Here is a 22,355-nt window from a genome sequence, read left to right as displayed (position 1 = left end):
ATTATAGGACATAGGTTTTACAATTGGAATCACCTCACTGGAATTGAAATTAATGGAAATTTGATCCACAAGCATTGCTATTTTTGCTTTTGTTGTATTTTTCAGTGAATAATTATAGGCAGGACAACGTCTGTCGGGTCAGCTAGTGAACTAATATTTATTAAAACATTTACTAAATAAAAACATAGACCTGATATGTAGTTGGTTGCAAAAAAAACCGAAGCACAGTGAGTTGATGTTAATGCTCTATCTTTGATCCTAGTGCTGGAGGATTTGGCCAACATTTATACTATTTTGATTCAATCAACTTCAAAGGAAAAAGTATCACGTGAACGCTATGTACATGGACTTCTAAATTTGGTAATTGTTCCCAATCACACTCGGCCTGGCCTTGGGTACAAGATAGCTGCTTGATCTCCCACGAGCATGGTCCTGCCGGAGTGTTTGCCTCGCCCGATACCGGGGCAGCCTGTCCTAGCGAGGCTGCATCTTGTAAATCGGAACCGCTGAACATTCCGATGAGGGCATGTCCAACGGTGTTACCGACGGAGCCGATCGCTACACTACTAGCAGTAGCTGCGATATGAGCAATTAATCCAAAGGCCTGGTTGGGAGCTACCATTGGTGCAGCGACAGCATAGTGTGACGCAGGCTGGACCATGTTGCGATGTATATAGTTTCAAGGACATCTGCAACGCAATTACCAGAGATCATCAAAATGTTTCGTGGCTAACGTTGTAATTCATCAAAAAAACAAAACAAGTTAAATTGATCGCAACAAATAAAATTGCTTTCTTCAACGAATCGTGGACAAGAAAAATCCAAAAGCCAAATTTAACGGAACATTGCCTAATGACGTCAAATAAAAATGAAAGCCTAGCGAGCTTGTTAATACAAGATATTCGCATTTAAAAGTGAACCAAATCAAGTTTCTCATACTGTGGTCGAATAAAAAAAATTCCAAGTCTATGTAAACAAGCTCTGCGAAATGTCAAAAAAGTGAGGTTAAACATTTTCATCCAATGTTCTACAGCGAGAGGTTCATTTTAGTTTGTGTACATTGCTAATGAATTTTGTACTGCGATTCACCACTTCATTTACCGCGTTGCCAAGAACTTAAGTGAAAATATTCAAAGCAGTGCTGCCCAAACGCACATTTTAAGTCCCACCATTCTTGCTGAGGTAAAAAAAATATTCAACATAATTGCATATTTCAAATTTTAAAAAATCATTAAAAAATCATGATAGCTCCTAAAATTCTCATTTTTACGGAAATGTTCTTATAAATGTGTAATCTTCCAATTAAAAATAAGAAAAACAGGTGTTAGGTCGGACGAGAAAGGTCTATTGTGATAAATTGAAGCGAAAAAAATGTTGTCATGGAAACAACGCGTACATGGTGGTTTAGTTGCAGTATCACTCAATTCGTGTATGATTTGCTAGGACAGCCACTAGCAGCCAAAGAAAAATCTGGCGTGGTTCGAGACGGCACCAGCAATGCACTCGTCTTGGCTCAAATCAACCACCAGCAAAGAAAATGGCAGGCGCGAATCGGGACGATTAACGCAGCGCATTTAAAAATCGAAAAATCTAGCGTGACTCGAGACGGCCTCCAGCAATGAGCTTGTCTTAGATTGAATCAAGCGCCAGCAAAGAAAATGACAGGCGTGAGTCGGAACGACTACTGCAGCGCATTTCATTTCCTGCTTGAAAAGTGAAATATAATGGCCGTTGTCATGGGAACAATGTGTGCATGGTGGTCTAGTTGGAGCGGGACGTCCATTCGCAAGTACTTTGCTAGGAACAACAGCGAAAAACTCTAGCGTAGTTCGAGACGACCGCTAGTAAAGAGACCTTGGCGTGGTTCAAGATGACCGCCAACAAAAATCTGGCGTGGTTCGAGACGACCGCTAGTAAGGAAACCTTGGCGTGGTTCGAGACGGCCGCCACGTGGACGAAAAATAACTGGCGTGGCTCGAGACGACCGCCATTGGAAAATGCATGACGTGGATCGAGACGACGGCGGTCTACCATAGTTGCCATTACAACGCATTCTCGAATACTAGATTGTTTTTTGACATTGAAAATGTCTTACTGCACTATCTGGGGCAGGGTGTCATTCTAAAATCAAACGATGTCACGTTTTTGCGTCACTATTTTGAACGCTAATAACTTTGTTATTTATGAACGGATTTCCGTCTGGTTAACACCAAACATTTCGGAATTAACTGAAATTATGTTTTATTGCTATAGTGTTTTTGTATTTCAATAGTACACTATTGAAAAACAAGCAAAAATGAACAGATCTCGAAAACGTGAAACTCCCATACATCAGTCAATCTATCCCCGGCAGCGCCGTCAATAGGGAGCAGCTTAGTGATTCAAACGAACACGAAAAGTTATAAATAAATGTGCCGTGTGCCTGTTTAAATCAGTTGTTGCTCTTTTGCCAGACAAATAACATCGTGCCTATAGCGTCTCGTACGACAGATTTGAGCACCCAGCACACTACGCTTCTATGAATGACGACATCCTGGACTATTTAAAGAATATCATTTCTCGAGTGACTTCATTCTCCCGTCGAACGTCGGGCCGTAAAGAACAGCAGTAGCAATCATGCATGTTGACAATGCGCTGCGATGAGTGCTGCATTTGATTACTGCTACCGCTGGGGGGATCCGATGTAAATAGCGCGCGGCTGGAAGAGTTGGTAAACCTCAGTTGAAGCTGACTAATTCTGTTCCGTTCTGCATGTTACTATTGTTAAATTAAAAAATTCTTTTAAGGGCTATAACAATAACAAACAATAAAGAACAAATTGGAATATTTCCAATAATTGACAGCGATAATCCAATTGCGCAGTTTATATTCGTTATTTGTTGCTTGCATACGCGCAAGCAATCTGAAATTTGCAACAATCTGTTATTTGTTTAAATTTATCCTTCCGAAACAATACAAAAATGTGCATCTACTTAAAGTACATTTCCAGGCTGAAATTGGTGAAAACCTGCGATTTATTAAAAATAATCTTTCGGAAACATAATCCAAAGCCGTACCAAAAAGAATCCGCAAATTTTTGTTCGTTATTCTGCATGAAGGCAGTCCTTACATCAACAATGCGAAAGTGATAAAAGCCGATGTCACGTTTCAAACTATCAGTATTTCAAATTATCTGTTGAAGGGGAAGGTTGTTTTTTGTTTCTTTCCAATTTTAATTATTTATCCGATGTAAGTAGCGCGCGGCTGGAAGAGACGGCAAACCGTTGTTGCGGCTGACTGATTGTTCCATTTCGCATGTTATTTTTGTAAATTAAAAGCCCTTTTCAGGACTATAACCAGCAATGAAGAACAAATTTGAAATATTCTTGACAATGACAACGATAACCTAATTCCGCTGTTTATATTCGTTACTTGTTGCTTGCGCGTACATTGACAATCTGAAATTTACAACAATCTGTGATTTGTTTAAAATTATACTTCCGAAACAATACAAAAATGTACAGTTATTTAAAAGTATATTGCCATGCTGAAATTGGCGAAAATCAAACCAAATCCAAAAGTCTGCAATATTATAGAAATCGGAGGATGTGAAAAATCCGCAAATATTTTTTCGTTATTCTGCATGAAGGTAGTCCTTCCATCATCAGTGCGAAAGTGATAAATGCCGATGTCACGTTTCAAGCTATTAGATTCTGAAGGGAAAGGTTGTTTCTTTTTATTTCGAAATATTTATCTGATGTAAGTAGCGTAAGAAGGCAGACCTTGTTTTGCAGCTGACTAATTGTTCCATTCTGCATGTTATTTTTGTTAAACCAAAAGCCCTTAGTTAGTTTAGTACTTTTCATTCCATAGTACGCGTGTTTGTGGATTCCACAAATAGTCCTTTTCAGAATTCCACCAATGGACTCCAAATATAGAACATCTCAGAGTTAATGTTAATTAAGCCACCGAATATATAAAAATACATATGTTAAACTTTCTTCGTTTACGAACAGTTTGAGCTATGACCAGTTATTTTTCTATCGTGCTTGCAAACATTTAATTTGATAGCAGGTATTTAAAGATAGATGTAAGATTTTGTTTGTGAGCATCATTAATTTAAGTTCTCATTTCGTGGATTTGAATAAAACTTTTTTAAAGCTTGAATTTGTCACACTATAGGTTATCGATTTTAATTTAAAAATTCAACATCTCTATCTCTAGTGAAGAATAGCATGCCTGTGTGTAGTTCTGAAACAGTCGATGGCATTAAGGGGTTTTAATTTGGCCACGGATAATATTGCTTGCTCATAAAAATGGCTGCATTTTTAATGTCATCGTGGTCGTGTCTTGTACACAACCCTTAAATTTTTATGTTACGAAGTTTTCTCTAAAAATATGCATTGGATAACAACGAAAGGCTGTTTGAACATCCTTGTTCTTGTTATTTTAGAGTCAACGAACAAACGATAGTGCAGATCACAATGTCGGATAGAAGATTTGTCTGGGCCGAAGAACCCCACGAAAGCGAGTTTGAGATGCATGACAGCGACGTAGATAGCGATAATCATCGATCGTCGTCAGAATCGTTAATGTCATACTTTTTTTGTTTCTTCTTTATCTAATGAGATTCTTATTACCCATAGTGATAGTGTGAATGAATATGAAAGTGATGCTGGCTCTTTAGATGACACACCAGTCGAAGCCGTGTCACCCAGTGCAAACGAGAGATTGGAACGACTGGAAAGAAATTTAGCGGCAATGGCAAGTAGGGAATGCAGCGATAGCGATGAAATTCATAGCTGGAACAGCAACCCTGTGTCCCCGCAGATTGTAGAAGGAATTCACCAATTCCTTGTCAAGAATATTGAGCATTTTTTAAGGTCCATGACCGATACAGCTGCGGAACACGAGGCTTTCTCAGGGATGCAACAAGAAAAAGGAGAAACTGCGGTTTATTTTCACGTACGCCTAATGGGATTGCGCGGTTATAATATTTCCGATCATCAATTTTATCGTCCAGTCAGCAACACGAGATGAAGCATACAAAGGAAAACTGTACTGCAAGATTGCACGAACGTCGCATCAGTCGATAGTTGTAATCGAGGTCCATCTATCATCGGCAGTAATCGAAAACGACAAAGAGGCGAAGAAGGCAACGGCCCTCGAACAAAACGATATCGTGATGGCGAGTATCGAAATGAAGGACGCAAGGGCCGCTTCTCAAGGTGCAACCATCCAGCACACATGAACGCAACCTGTCCCGCCATCAAGCGAAACTGCAATACATGTGGTATGCAAGGACATTTCTCAGTGACTTGCCGGAAGAAGCGGGCGGATCAAATCCAGAAGAATGTCGATCAGTCAGGATGGTTTAATGATGAAGTGAAAGCAAAGGTATGAAAGCTTAAAATAAACAAATGAAAATTAGTAATTAGTTCTCATTTCTTTCAATTGATCGCTCAACTTTTCAGAAAATAAACGCCCTCTCGCTTGGCGATGTATTAGTCGATTGTAGTTTGGGTTCGTCAAGCGCTATTACATTTTTGATCGACTCGAGATCTGATGTGAATATTATTGGAGGAAACGATTGGAAGCGACTAATGAATGAATACCGATTGGGAGTTGCAAGGCTAGAACCCATTAAAACTTCGAAATTTCAAGATTTACGAGCCTATGCTTCACATCCAATGAAAATTACGTCAATTTTTAGAGCCAAAATAGAAGCAATAGCAATACAGAAACCGAGCACAACTGCCAAATTCTTGGTTATTAGTGAGGGAGGGTCACTGATAGGAAGATCAACGGCAAGTGATATGAAGTTATTGTTAGTCGGTACCGCGGTGAACAATTGCGAACATTTGCACAGTTTTGAATTGTTCCCTAAAATGCCTCACGTTAAAGTTAAGTTCAGCATCGATAGATCAATTCCTCCGGTTCGAAATGCATCGAGAGGGTCGAAAAAGCGCCAGAGTGGATCAGTGGCATGTCCACTGTTGCCAAAGGGAAAGACGATTTCCGTTTAATCGTAAACATGCGTGCACCAAACAATGCTATCAAGAGAGAGTACTTCCGGCTCCCCTTGATCGATGAGATGAAGGTCAAGCTACATGGAGCTAAGTACTTCTCAAAATCAGACTTGACGAGCGCCTTCTATCATGTCGAACTAGCTATAGATTCCCGTGAACTAACCACATTTCTCTCTGAAAGCGGAATGTACCGCTTTACCAGATTAATGTTTGGGGGCAATTGCGCCCCAGAAATTTTTCAAAGAGAAATGGTTAGAATTTCGAAGGACGTTGAAAATGTAATAATTTACATCGACAACTTTCTTGTGTATGGTAAAAATTTAGAGGAACTTCACAATACAGTAGCAAAGGTTTTGAAAATCTTGCGAGCAAACAATTTAAAGCTATGCACACAGAAATGCGAGTTGGATAAGACACGCATCGATTTTCTAGGCCATGAAAACGGTTTCCATTTTGACGATAAGAAAATACGGGATGTGAAGAAATTTCGGCAACCGACTACTGCATCTGAACTTCGCAGTTTCCTTGGCCTAGCATCCTTTATTAGTCCTTACATCGTACGATTTGCTAACATTACGAGTCCTCTGAGGGCCGTCGCCACAACCAATACCTGGAAATGAAGACAAGATCAAGAAAAGGCCTTCGAACACACTAAAGAAGCGATCATCAACTGTACCACAACCCTAGGATACTTTTCAGAGAATGACAAAACAGTGCTTTACACTGACGCATCTCCTGTCGCACTTGGAGCTGTGTTAGTCCAAGAGAGTGCAGATAAGACCCCTCGCATAATCAGCTTTGCTTCCAAAGCTCTAACAGCAACGGAAAGAAAACATGCACAAAACCAACGTGAAGCTTTGGGGGCTGTTTAAGCTGTTGAATGATTTTCGTATTTTCTTCTCGGAAGAGATTTCATCCTACGCACCGATGCAAAAGGAATAACATTCATTCTAGATAGACAGCGGGAAGAGTCAAAAAGAGCTTTAACACGAGCTGAAGGATGGGCTTTAAGGTTGAGCCCATACAGGTACAGCGTGGAATACATACGGGGTAGAGACAATATCGCAGACCCGTCATCACGGTTATATAATGGAAACGATGGAGCTTTTGAAGAGGAATCCAGTCCCTGGAAGTAGCGACGTTGGAGCCAAATCAGTCGAGTTTTTAACCGAGGAAGAAATAAAAGAGGCCACAGCAAACGACGAACAACTTCAACAGGTAGCAAACGCGCTTGAATCAGGCAATTAGTCGAAACAAATTCGAAGATACCAATTAGTAGCAAATGATCTGTCAGTTCATAACGGTATTATCGAGAAAAATGGTTGCGCAGTTTTCCCCGAGAAACTTCGCCAGAAAACACCGCAGATTTCACATGCAGGTCATCCACTAACCGCGAAACTTAAAACCATATTGCGAGAACGACTATGGTGGCCAGGAATGCCTTCCGATGCAGTAAAATGGGTCAAGTCTTGCAAAACGTGTGCAGCCACCGGAAAACCGGAGAAGCCTACTCCAATGGAACGGATTTTTGCTCCAAGAACAGTATGGGAAACAATAGCGTTGGATTTCAACGGTCTATATCTAAAGTTTGGAGGAATTTACATTTTAGTGATAGTGGACTACAGGTCGAGATAATTATTTGTTGAACCAGTAAAATCAACTAGTTTTGAGCTCACTAAAGGTATCCTAGAAGGAATCTTCCAGAGAAAAGGGTTTCCAAAAAGCATTAAGACTGATAATGGTCCACCGTTCAATGGCGAAGCCTACAAAAACTACTGCGCAGAACGTGGAATTATCACTGTGCTTTCAACCTTATTATGCCCTCAACAAAACGGTTTAGTAGAGAACTAAATGAAAGTAAGGTAGTAAATAAGGTAATGGCTGCTGCATCCGCTAACGGACCCAGTTTCAAAGTAGAATTACAAGCTGCGGTTTCTGCCCACAATGCATCTGCCCATACTGCAACAAAAGTGCCACCTGAGGAAATCATGCTTGGCCGTAAGATCAAGCGTGGTCTTCCTCTTCTTTGTCCCGCCAAGACCAATCACGACGACAAATTACTGAATGCGCGGGACAAAAAGGCAAAACTGCAAAGCAAATATCTAGAGGATGCACGACGAAGTGCACAGGACAGCCGCGTTAAACCGGGGGACACGGTTATAATTGAATGTTCTTCTCGCACTAAAGGAGATTCCAAATTCGACACTAAGCGATACACAATTTTAGAAGAAAAAAGATGGGTGGGTAATGTCTAGGACATAACCGGAGTGTCGTGACTACTCGTTTGACTTGTAATTCAAATCGAATGATACTCAATGAAATATGTGGGAATGTTTCAAGTTATTCTTTATATTAATTATGGTGGTTCTGAAAAGAACCTTTGTTGTTGGCGTCTGCGTTGATAGGGGATGCGCTGGATTCTAAGCTCGTTGAGACATTCATTCATGAAATGAACAATTTTCTTGCTTTGAAATATCAATGTTAAAATCTCTCGAAACAACCATCGGATCCTTTTTCGTACAGAAATGAACACGCTAAACGAAAAACTAGGGGCGGGTAATATCCGGGACATAACCGCGATGATCATATTCTTAAAATTCTGCTTGTATCTCTTTCAAATGGCTAAATTTTACGCATTAAACTCGATTTACCGGGCTCAGCGAAATTTTCCTGGGGATCCCGTTCGTTAGTATATTCAACAAAACCATTTTATTACCGAGTTCTCCGCGTTGAATACAGGTCAATAATTTCATATAATGATTTCAACAAGCAGACAATGTACATGTATGACAGGTGGGAGTGTTCTGAAGTGGTTTTAGTGGAGGTAACAACATAAAATCATGTATTGGACATTTTACAATGATTCTCCTTAACCCTGCAAAACCACGGGGTTGGCAGCAGAGGGTTAAGTTGTTTGGAAGAGATGACAGTTAATATATGATAATTAAAAATATAAAATTGTTCTATAAATTGCAAAGTTATTGCCGCGTTGATCTGAAAATTTGTCATTTCATTCATAAAGGAACAATCATTGAAATTATGTCAATTTATGCTTTGCAAGATTTGAAATAACTTCGAAGTGTGGTCCCGACACCCCTGTTATGTCATATACATTACCAACCCATCTTTTCATCATTCGTTTTGGTGTAGCTTTCGCTTAGTGGCAGAGCTGCCACATTCACCGATTTTCTTGGAAGGATTTGCAAAAACCTTCGGGTTTGTAGATTAGAAAAACATTTTCTTATGATTCACTGGTAAAAGTACAGAATTAACAAGCGCAAATTTAGTACTAGTTAATAAAAGAAACTTTCTAATTAAATTCTTTTTCCATTCGTCCTAATAAGGACAGTTTGTAGATAACTATGTTGATACAAGACGAGAATCTTTTGAAACAATTCAAACCTTGCCGACGATTGTTTTACTGCGTACATACATCTTTCCCCTTTCGCAGCTCTCGCCGAATGAGTACGCTTTGCAGCCTTCGATATTTTGGTGGCAATTTTAGTGGAAGTTACTACCGCCTTTTCAGTGACTGCGTTTCTTAGCCTTTGGCTTTTTGGCCTTCTCACCGCCACCAACGTTTTTCTTCTCTCCGGTGGTAGCCGATTTGATTGGTCGTCCGATGCAGCTTCTCACGACCACGCACGTATGTTATGCACTGCGTCTTACACACGTCTGGCTTTGAGGAAAGCTGCGAAACCCCTATTTATAGGTTTTATCATTAATGTTGATTCTCATTTAAAGTAGTTTTTGAACTATTTGAACAAATTTTATATAGCAAACAACGTATCGGTAGCAAGCGTTGAACGTTTTCCTTCCGATTTATGAAACAAGATTGGCAATCCGTTTAGTAGAAGAAAAGTTATTAAGGTTCAAAGTGTACGTAACGCTTTCGCTAATATGCACTACTATCGCTTTCTCGCTCATTCTCGTGGCGTGCATGAGCCTTTCCTTTCCGTCCGGTTTCTAATGGCTTAACCAAAACTAATATGCCGGCATTCCCCCACCAACTGCTCTCGTCAAGCAACCCAATACGAATAATCATAGGAACAAACATGTAGTGGACCTATATATAAACTTTTCATAATTTTATTGTTCATTTGCTGCACCATTTTGACGGCTCTGTGTGGGATGGGCTGAAAATTTTCACTTTTCCGAGTCGTTTTCGAAAGATTTTTCAAAACACTATTTTTCCGTTGATAATGAATGTCCTACATATTCCAAAATTTAATACAACATTGGTACAAATATTTTCGACATAATGCCGAAGAAATTGATTAAATCCATTCAGTACAACAAAAGATATAAGCGTTCAAAATCTTACATCATTTTTCTTCCGAAATTTTGAAAAGGGGCCCCTATATTGAAAGGTAAGTCGTTAGTCACGACAAAAACGGTAATCTTCTGTTGACCGACAACGAAGTTCGCACCTTAAGACGTCACGTATCCCAGACAAACAAGGTTTGTCAGTGGCGGGATGATTATAAAACGAATAATTTAGCCGCTGAAATACAAATTCGACCAACTAGGGAACATAACATTCCAAGCCACCTTCATAATTACGTGTTGATTGTTGAGGAAGAAATGGCTTATCACAAGAGTTGAATGAATAAATTTGTATTTAACCAACTTGTAATTCCCTAAAGATTAATTGTTATACTCACCCATCAAACTTAATTTAAATGGTTTATTTCTTTCGGGTTTCGTCACTAATATTCCAAAAAAGGAATAGAATTGATATCTGAAAAAGTTCAAAACAATGATTATCGAAAATAATTACTTCACCAACCTATTTTCCAATAGGTTTATATTTAACTGGTTTATGGCCCGTTTACATTAGTGCTGGTTGCCATCTGCTGATGCCAGAATGCTGGCAACCAGCGTGCTACCAGCATAATGTAAACCGCGCTGGAAGCAAGGTGTTGCTAATTTCCTTCTTTTCTGCCATAGTGCATATATTTTCTGTAAACATTGGTAAGAAAATAACTTTTAAACAACATATCACCGATTGATTTGGTGATAATTGTTTACGAAAACGGAGGAAAACTTTTGTTTTATAAGATGGTGAGTACATATCGTGGTAAAATCGTGAAAAATATAGTGATTTTTGCTAACATTCGTAGAGCTACAAGCTTATATGTGTAGTTCCGGAATGTTTGAGGAGCACAGCGGCCGCCGCAACATTTACCGTTCCTCCTAAATCAAGCAAAACCTTTTCGAGATGGTGTAAATTTATGAAACTATCCGGATCGCGAGAGGAAAGGATATGTCGGGCTCATTTCAAGAAAAGCGATTTCATATACTGTAAGTTTTCATATAGCAATCAGATCAATATTTTAAACTGAGGATAACTATTCACTTCAGATTCGAATAAAAAATTGAAATCATTTGCTGTTCCATCCATTAACATACCGGAATCGCGAACACGAATAAAGACTAATGTCGTTTTCGATTGAGAACCTAGAAACACAGAGAACAGACGTCCATCTTCAGCATTCAACTTGTGTAAAATCTCTAACGGTTTCGAAGGTAGTTTGGATATCCAAACCAGGTGCGCTACTGTCGTCATGTTTTTTTGTGGCTGATTGCGACAGAATTGACAGCGGTTATTCCTCTACCCCAGTCAAACTAATCCGGAACCGATTCGGACTTCCAGCTCAAATGCGTCAACCGATAGAGTCGGAATCGGTTGTTTTCTTTGAGCTAGATTCCATGCTGAATCCATCCAGGATTTCGAACCGGTTCCGGAATCGATTTGACAGATAGTTGGGATAGGTTGGTGTGGCGGCGCTAGTGTTTTTTGTATATTAATTCAAATGTTTACACACGTTTTTTAAATATTTTTGTTCGATCATGGATGTCTGTTCTCTGTGCTAGAAACTAACCCAGGTTAGTTGCTTCAAACGAACGTTTTTAATGAAACTGAGTTGGGTTCTCGCCAAACAGCGGTGGTGTGAGCGAACCCGAAATATATTTCAGGTTGGAACCTAACCCGGTTTTCAGTTCAGTGGCGCATAACCTAGGTTGAAAACTGGCTTCAAACAAACGGTTTGACAGCAGTTAGGTCCGAAACTGAGTTAGTTTCTGCTTCAAGCGAAAACGACATAAAAGTAGCTGCTGCGTCTTGGTATGTCGGGCACAAACGCGCAAAAATCTAATTCGATTCCCATCCTCAAAGAAGTCAAATCTTCTACATCTTTGGAAGGACGTATTCCTGATGAACGACGACGACAATACATTGAACATGAAAATATACAAGAAGCATTTTCAAGAGTGCGATTCTAAGATAGGTATGCTCTTTTAATATTTTCTTTTATTTCATGTTTTTGACATTGAAAATGTCTTACTGCACTATCTGGGGCTGTGTGTCATACTAAAATCTAAAATCAAACGATGTCACGTTTTTGCGTCACTATTTTGAACGCTAATAACTTTGTTATTTATGAACGGATTTCCGTCTAGTTATCACCAAACATTTCGGAATTAACTGAAATTATGTTTTATTGCTATAGTGTTTTTGTATTTCAATAGTACACTATTGAAAAACAAGCAAAAATTTACAGATCTCGAAAACGTGAAAACTCCCATAAATTAGTCAATCTATCCCCGGCAGCGCCGTCAATAGGGAGCAGCGTAGTGATTCAAACGAACACGAAAAGTTATAAATAAATGTGCCGTGTGCCTGTTTGAATCAGTTGTTGCTCTTTTGCCAGACAAATAACATCGTGCCTATAGCCTCTCGTACGACAGATTTGAGCACCCAGCACATTACGCTTCTATGAATGACGACATCCTCGACTATTTAAAGAATATCATTTCTCGAGTGACTTTATTCTCCCGTCGAACGTCGGGCCGTAAAGAACAGCAGTAGCAATCATGCATGTTGACAATGCGCTGCGATGAGTGCTGCATTTGATCACTGCTGCCGCTGGGGGGATCCGATGTAAATAGCGCGCGGCTGGAAGAGTTGGTAAACCTCAGTTGAAGCTGACTAATTGTTCCGTTCTGCATGTTACTATTGTTAAATTAAAAACCCTTTTAAGGGCTATAACAATAACAAACAATAAAGAACAAATTGGAATACAGTAATGTTTCGATTATATCACGGTCGGTCTGTATTTTAGCGTGATATATTTGAAGCGTGATATATTCAAAACAAACCAAAAAAATGCATTCAAGCATTAATCCATGTATTTCTGTAATCAAAAAGTAATGAAAAGATCAAGTTAGTCAAAAGAATAAATCATAGTAGAGTAATGGGCCTATTTTTGCCATGCTTCTATAATCACACTACCCATTTGAAGCCGTTGGCAGCATCTGCCATCTTTGTTCAACGCATTGGCTAAAACGGTATGGCGTCAGTGGATAATTTTTCCCCACACAGCTTCGCCTTACGTAGCACATACCGTTTCTTAAAATAGTTGAACCTTGACTATTAAAATCAGTGTATTCGAAGAGATTACAATTCAGTTCTCGTTGTTTCAACATCCATAGAAATAGTCCCATCACCAATTGTTGATGTTGTCTTTTCAAAAGAAAAGTATTCACATCGATTCAAGAGAAAATGCATATCTAGGCATACCTACCATATCTTGCGTATTTTGTTTTTCTCATAATTTTGTTAGATTTTCTGGCGGATAACTAACAATTTAAAAAAGAAGTCGATTTGTTTACCTGCTACACCAAACGGTCCCTCCAGATAGTCCCTTGAGGACACGGCAAATAAGTTACGAAGAATTTAAAACTAAAATTGAAATCGGTCGAAGAATATTTCGGCAATCCTAGTCATTGCAACAACGTCTTGGTAAAACATGATTTCGAGATTATTCACGCTTAAAGTTTCGCGCCACGCCCTGTCTTCACTTAAAGGAACAAGATGAACAGCGCCATAACTTTGCTTCTACTACTTATACCTCTATAAAAATTTCAGATACTTTCTTAAGAATCTATACTTTAAGATAAAAGAATAAAAAAGTTCGTCTTTTTGACCGACCTCATCATATATAAACCCTTAACGAAATAGTCCGAAACCTAATAATAGGCTCATTACCCTGTATGCAAATAAGCAAATCAATTGTAAAAAACCCTAAAAGTGTCAGGACACAACATGTGGCTTAATTGGATCAAAACGTAGTGTGCCTTATCTGTTTTTCAAAAAGCGTGATATAATCGAGATAAAACCGTGATATATTCGAGGGTGATATAAACGAGTATTGATATAAACGCTTAGTGATATAATCGAAACATTACTGTATTTCCAATAATTGACAGCGATAATCCAATTGCGCAGTTTATATTCGTTATTTGTTGCTTGCATACGCGCAAGCAATCTGAAATTTGCAACAATCTGTTATTTGTTTAAATTTATCCTTCCGAAACAATGCAAAAATGTGCATCTACTTAAAGTACATTTCCAGGCTGAAATTGGTGAAAACCTGTGATTTATTAAAAATAATCTTTCGGAAACATAATCCAAAGCCGTACCAAAAAGAATCCGCAAATTTTTGTTCGTTATTCTGCATGAAGGCAGTCCTTACATCAACAATGCGAAAGTGATAAAAGCCGATGTCACGTTTCAAACTATCAGTATTTCAAATTATCTGTTGAAGGGGAAGGTTGTTTGTTTCTTTCCAATTTTAATTATTTATCCGATGTAAGTAGTGCGCGGCTGGAAGAGACGGCAAACCGTTGTTGCGGCTGACTGATTGTTCCATTTCGCATGTTATTTTTGTAAATTAAAAGCCCTTTTCAGGGCAATAACCAGCAATGAAGAACAAATTTGAAATATTCTTGACAATGACAACGATTACCTAATTCCGCTGTTTATATTCGTTACTTGTTGCTTGCGCGTACATTGACAATCTGAAATTTACAACAATCTGTGATTTGTTTAAAATTATACTTCCGAAATAATACAAAAATGTACACACGCAAAAGAATTGTGCATGTTTGATTCTATAAATTATTTCTTCATTTTTAATCGATAAAAATTCTTTATTGTGAACCAAGGAATTTATTCAACTAAACTTAATTTTTTGGTTAGACCAACCAAAATATCTTTTGAATCAATCTTACAAGTTTTGTTATCTGTGCTTTTCGAAGATCGACAAAATTATTATTTGTTCCAAAGAAATCAGTGATTCTAACAAAAGCATGCAGCAAATTGATTCAAAAGGACTGAATGCATTACATCAACAGTCCTTGTTGAATTGAAATAAAAATAAATAAGTTGCTACGAAGAAGAAAACTTTTTCCACGTGCGTCAATGCTGGAAAAATTCGCTATTTTTAAATCAGGGAATTCAGATTTCGATAAATTCGTATAGTGCTCAAATTTTCCGGACTCGAAGGGCGCAAGTGCAGCTTGAATACAATCATGATGTCTCACAAAGGTTAGTGAATAAATCTCGACAAACATATGATTACGGCTTAAAAGCCAGCGGTTAAAATTCACTTTGAATGGAAATTCCGGACAAACCGTAACTCGCAAATCACAGATGTTGGCAGTAGATTAAAGAGAAAAGTTTTCTTTACCGTTAATTGCTATGTACTGTATTCGGTCAGTAACGGTTTGGCCGGAATTTCCTTTCAATGAGAATTTTGACAGTTGACTTTTACGCCGTAATCCTATGTTTGTCGAGAAATTAAGTCGAATGCACACGGTGCGTTTTTTGGTGCCTTCCTCTATTCCAGGACTCAAACAAAACACCCTGTGTGGCTTAAAAACAACAATCGCAGAACTGAAAACACGTCACCGCACTAGAGATAAACAATACCCGTTTGAGAGGGCAGTTTCCTGTACTTCACCATCTCTAGTCCAACAGAAAGACACAGCGTATTCGTGCGCCTTCTGCAATCTTTTTGGAAAAGCCGAGACTATGAAGCACTACATTATAGCGCATATCTGGAATAAACCACGCCCACGGCTAAAGGTACCACCTAAAGAAACGGTGATTGGAATCGTATGCGCTGCATGTAATAAAATTTCATTTCATTCCAAGCAAGCCTACTCCGGAACAGGTTTGGAATCCCTTATGGATTCCCGCTCAAATGCAACAAACGACTGAGTCGGAATCGGTTGTTGCCTTTGAGCTGGAACTCATAATGAATCCATTCAGAATTCCAAACCGATCCCGGAATGAGTTTGACTGGGCCATACTGAATCCATTCAGGATTCCGAAGCGGTTCCAGAATGATTTGACCGCGTAAAATTAATGCGTTTGTAGCCTGTTTTTAGAGAAAGGCCAATAAGTCAACGGCCAGTATTTACTTTGTGAGGTTCATTTGTACTGATGTGATCTGTTATCAGCGAGCAATGGTTTGTTCCTAAGACAAGACGTGACAATAGGGGGGGGGGCGTTTTTGTTCCAATTTTACGTCAGAATGGTCCAACTCCTGATTGGTTGTTTCTGACTTTTTGCACCGTACCGAATGTTACTGCAGGGATAGTGAAATGATGGTTGGCAATGTTGCTATATTTATAGGAAAAGATTGTCATTGCTTTTGACAAATAAAGTTATTATCGTTAAAAAAGTAAAAATGATTAAATTGAACAGAAATTGTGTGGCAAAGTGTTTATCATGCATTTACCGTATATGTGGTTGATAAACTTTAACAAAAATAAGACAGAAACCACATCATACTTGTTTTTGGGGGGTTGTGCCAACGTAAGGACTCGATTCACACTCACAAAAACGCGACGCGAGACAGGACACAACACTTATTGTCCTTACTAACTTTAAAAAAGGATTAAAAATTACCTTTTTGTCGACCGGTTTCGGGCTCGATGTTGCCCATCTACAGGACGATGTCCGACTGATTACTGGATTACACATACAATCATACTGCGTGCAGTACTCGTCGAGAAGAGAGTTAAAAAAACACAAAAATTCACTGAATTTTCAGGTTTGTCAAGTGGAAAAGGGGTGATGATATTGGCGCGTCGTCCTCGTTCATAAGCACGTGTTCAGCATTGGCTATGTACATTGATTCCCATGCGTTCAGGTGTGCAGCTTTCCGTACAGTTTTCACGAGTTTCGCACTGTCCCAGTCTATGGTGTGATTGTGGGCTATAGTGTGTACTGCCACACTGGAGTCGTTGCCTCTTTCGTGGTCGACAGCAAGCTTATGTTCTCGAATGCGGACTTTGAACTTTCGGCGAGTTTGTCCAATATATACTGCGGGGCAATCTTTACAGGGGATTTGGTAGATCCCCGATTTTTGATCGGTTGGAACCTTGTCTTTTAGATTACACAAGAGGTCTTTCAAGGTGTTACCACTTTTGTATGCGACTTGGTAACCATGCTGTTTTAGGACGGTTTGGACAGGGTTAGTAATTTTGGGGTAAAACGGCAAGCAGATTCTACGTTCCTGTTTTTTATCCGGCTCTAACGTTGTCGCGTTTTGTCTGTGCTTTTTCCTTTTGTGTTTTCTTAGAATTTTGTCCACAAATCTTTTTTCATACCCGTTCAATACAGCAGCTTTGTATATTTTTTCCCGCTCGGCCTGGAATTCTTCATTTTCCATCGGTACATTGAATAGACGGTGGGCCATGGAATGGAAGGCTGCTTGTTTTTGAGCGCCGAAATGGTTAGAGTCGGAAGTTATGTATCTGTCTGTGGATGTCGCTTTTCGGTAGATCCCGAATTTTAGTTTGTTGTCCGCTTTCCTGGTTATCATCAGGTCTAGGAATGGCAATTTCCCTTCTATTTCCTTCTCTACCGTAAACTTTATTGTACTGTGACGGGAGTTCAATAGGTCAAGGGTCTGCGTTAGATAGCGTTCTTTCACGGTTGCGAAAATGTCGTCCACGTAGCGTCTCCAAACTCGAGGGAAGAGCTTTTCTTTGCCTAAAGCTAACTCGAAATCGCTCAGGAAAACGTCTGCTAGTAGAGGCGAAAGCTTGTTGCCCATGCTAAGACCAAACGTTTGCTTGTAGAACTTCCCTCTAAACGTGAAGAAGTTCTGCTTCATGCAACACTCTGCCACTGAAAGGTAAGCTTCGACCTGATAAGGTAACACGCGGTTTCGCTCCAGATGTCGTCGAAGACTTTCCAAGGCGTCAGATACCACATCATAATCTAAAATTTTTCAGAAAATTGTTTCATCAAACCTTACTAAACACCCATTACATGGAAAAACCTTCATCAGTATAGTTGAATAAAGATACAAAATATTTCCGGCATAAAATAAATTAACAAGACTCCATTTTTATTAATAAAAATAGCAACACTGTTCGGAAGATTTCGGTAGGGTGAAAATGTGCGAAAAGAATGTCGAAGGAAAAATAAGAAGCCGATTGTCACGTCTTGTCTAGGTTTGTTCTAAATTTGTCACCATGACAGTTGGCCTTTGGTTCCTATTAAAGAATAGGCATATTTTATATACAATAAAATTGGTTTTGCTTCAATATTCGGTATGCATTGATTCAAATATTTGTTATGTTTAAAACAATAAAAGATATTATTTGATTTAACAAAATTGTTTTTTGGATTGAACATTTGACATGCATTGATCCAAATATTTTATTAGTTTTATTGAACAAAACGAGCTCATTGATTCAACAGTTATTTGTTGTTTCGATTGTTGTTATGATAAAATCAACAAAAAAAATTTTTGGTCCAACTATTTTCCATGTTTGATCCAATAAATTCTTCAGAGTTATTTCAACAATTGTTTTATTTATATAAACATGTATTTTTTATTGAACACTGAACAACTTGGTAAATTTATTATTTCAACCCTCATATTATTTGACATTAAAAATTATTTTTCTGCGTGTACAACCCTTCAAGCAACGGACAAGCCGAAAGGCTGGCGAGGACGACAAAAGACGTTTTGAAAAAGTTTTAATTAGAACCGGATTTAGTTGACGTTGATCCGGAGGATCAGATTAATCTATTTTTAATGAATTATAGAAATAATATTGTGACAAGTAACGGGCAATTCCCCGCCGAAAAAGTGTTTCTTTACAAGCCAAAAACAATGCTTGATCTTTTGAATCCTAAAAATATGTTAAAGAATTATTTATCCGTACCAAAGATCCCAAGTGACGAAAACAAGGTAGATATTCCAAAAAATCACAAGAAGTCAAATGACAACTTGAATGATCTGATGGAAGGGGATACTGTATACATAAATACAAAAATACAAACAGATACAAAAATCACTATAATAATATACCGAACAGATGGGTAAAGACAACCTTTTTAAAACAAATTTCGTTAAATACCTTCCAGGTGCTACTAGTAAACGCGGACATAAAGGCCCACCGAGATCAGATTAGGAGATACAACGTCCGATACAAAGAAGTCCGGAGGACAGACCAAATGTCTTCATGATGCCGGGCTTACGCGAAGAAAGGCGTGATAACGACGATCTATTGGGAGCTGGAAGCGGCTCGGAAGAGGAGGTGTTTCGGGGATTCCCGGAGCACAATCTGCCAAAAGTCAGAAGAAATGTAAAAAGAAAAGCTTCAACGGCGAACTTGCCGGGAGGCGGTCCAAGGCGTTCGAAGCGTCTTAGGAAGTGGGTTGAAGACCCATTATTTAAAAATGGATAAATGAATTTAATATCATACTATGTTGCGTTTCGGCTTCGCCTCATCAGAAACCGACACTAACACATTGTCGGAATAGATTAGCGCCGGCTTGACGCAAATCCCTTAAAACTAAAACACACTATGTGTTTCAATCAAACGACTGATCAAACGTGATGTCCCGTTCGAGCAGAAGTTCTGTTTATGCCGATGAGACACAAGTGAAGCCGAAACTTGTCTTGGCTTAGCAGGCCTATGCGAAATTTTCCTCCATAGGGTGAAATATAGCATAGGAATTTAATATGTTGATTGATTGATCAGTTCTGAAATGTACGTTGATTAAACTTATATGTTTATTTCAAATTACTGAAATGAAACTAGGCAATTAAAATTTTATAAATTATAACTAGATTAAATGTAAATAGTTCTAACTTGTAAAAATATTTGAAATCGAAACTTTCTAAAAAGGGAAGAATTGAAGTATATGAGTTTCTATATTAGATATTCACTGTAAACCGGTTCGATCGGTTTATTAATTGAATCGATTAAATCGATTCATATCGATTATGTCAACCGCGCCATAATACCAACCTTAACATGTAAAGAGAAATCATAAAAATATATTGACGGCACTCGATGTGTCATTCCTTGTACAACCTGTAACGCGAGTAGTTGACGTTTTTTACTTCTCTTACCGAAAGCTCCACAGAATAGTTTGTTCAACATTTCAACATCCGGGAAATGATACATTCCTGGAAATGGTTTTCCGGGAAATCGCACATTCCGGGATATGGTACATTCCGGGAAATAGTTTTCCGGGAAGTGGTATTCCGGAGAATAGTAGTCCGGGAAATGACGTACAACCACTTTAGATTTATACGGATTATGGTTGTACGTCATTTCCCAGAATACTATTCCCCGGAATACCACTTCCCGGAAAACTATTTCCCGGAATGTACCATATCCCGGAATATCGTTTCCCGGAATGTACCATTTCCGGGAAAACCGTTTCCCGGAATGTATCATTCCCCGGAAAACTATTTCCCGGAATGTATCATTTCCCGGAAAAACAAAAAAGGCTCCTATCAGCCCTCCCGGCCTCCTCGATACACCACTATCGAGGCGTATTGTAATCAATATCTTGAAGCGGGCTTCTTATATAAATAAAATCTTGCGTCATAATAATTGGTGGATTATTAACATAAGAACTAATTAACCTCTAGTAGTAGCACTTGGTGCAAATCTAAGACAAGACGTGACAATCGGCTTCTTATTTTTCCTTCGGCATTCTTCTTTTCGCACATTTTCACCCTGCCGAAATCTTCCGAACAGTGTTGCTGTTTTTATTAATGAAAATATAGTCTTGTTAATTTATTTTATGCCGACAAAATTTTGCGTCTTTAATTCACTATATTGATGAAGGATACGTTTTTTCCATGTCATGGTTGTTTAGTAAGGTTTGACGAAGCCATTTTCTGAATAATTTTAGATTACAGTGTGATTTCTGTCTTATTTTTGTTAAAGTTGATCAACCACGTATACGGTAAATGCATGATAAATACTTGTTTCACTTTGCCGCGCAATTTCAGTTTAATTTAGTCGTTTTTACTTTTTTAACGATAATAATTTTATTTGTCAAAAGTAATGACAATCTTTTCCTATAAATATAGCAACACTGCAAAACATAATTTCGATATCCCTGCAGTAACATTACGTACGGTGCAAAACGTCAGAATCTACCAATCAGGAGCTGGAACATTCTGACATAAAATTGGAACAAAAACGGCCCCCCTTATTGTCACGTCTTGTCTTAGGTGCAAATAAAAACCAAAAAGAGCGAAGGGTCCTTATATTTAGATAATTCTATTGAGTCTATTGTGGCTTGATGATGTTTACAATACCGTCAATCCTCCTGCGAGAGGGATAAAGAAATAGATATTAATAGATAATAGAATAGATAAGATAATAGATAACACAGAAATAGATATTACATGCATCTAAACTACTTTTAGGTGTTTGGTGATGTGGTTCACGTGGATTGGATTTCTTCAAAAACTACGTGTTTCAGTTTATTAAATTGATCTAGTTGAGCATTAACTAGTGGCTGAACAGTATGTTTAAGAGAAGGTTCCATCCATAAGAGATTGTCATCTCTGTTTCTGAAAACAGCGAATCCGATTCGTTATAAACGAGTGTTACTCGCCATCTTCACGAGCCAGAGCGATTTAAGAGATAAAAACGCCCACCTTCAGTCTGATCATCTCTTATAGATGACAGTCCATCGATCCGAATCGAATGACTCGATCACTATGCTCAAGATCAAATGAGTCCCCGAACAACCGAACCAGCATGTTCCTCCATTTGAAAGTAGAAACATCCATATCAGCCGTCCGCCAAAACACTCGATCGAATGATTATTAGTCATGAGATTCAGAGATCAATGAACCAGCACTCGCTCGGATCTCCCACTCTTATCGACCAAGTAAGAGTACGCGCCCATTAGGCTCATCACCCAAGCCCAGGGAATATCAAAGAAGGTTGTAATCTATATATATATATATATATATATATATATATATATATATATATATATATATATATATATATATATATATATATATATATATATATATATATATATATATATATATATATATATATATATATATATATATATATATATATATATATATATATATATATATATATATATATATATATATATATATATATATATATATATATATATATATATATATATATATATATATATATATATATATATATATATATATATATATATATATATAT

General features: G+C 38.2%; 2 protein-coding genes across 2 annotated transcripts; both read right to left on the bottom strand.

Moving 5' to 3' along the window:
• Window positions 1-289: 289 nt before the first annotated feature.
• Window positions 290-661, bottom strand: LOC131675969 (hemiasterlin resistant protein 1-like). The gene has a single exon (XM_058955088.1). It carries the CDS (start codon window positions 659-661, stop codon window positions 290-292), a length of 372 nt encoding a protein of 123 aa, XP_058811071.1.
• A 16,236-nt stretch (window positions 662-16,897) lies between these two features.
• On the bottom strand, window positions 16,898-17,920 carry LOC131675968 (uncharacterized). The gene has a single exon (XM_058955087.1). It carries the CDS (start codon window positions 17,918-17,920, stop codon window positions 16,898-16,900), a length of 1,023 nt encoding a protein of 340 aa, XP_058811070.1.
• Window positions 17,921-22,355: the final 4,435 nt, after the last annotated feature.

The sequence above is a fragment of the Topomyia yanbarensis genome, chromosome 1, assembly GCF_030247195.1.
Source record: "Topomyia yanbarensis strain Yona2022 chromosome 1, ASM3024719v1, whole genome shotgun sequence".
Lineage (NCBI taxonomy): Eukaryota > Metazoa > Arthropoda > Insecta > Diptera > Culicidae > Topomyia > Topomyia yanbarensis.
This window is presented reverse-complemented; position numbering and strand designations above follow the sequence as displayed.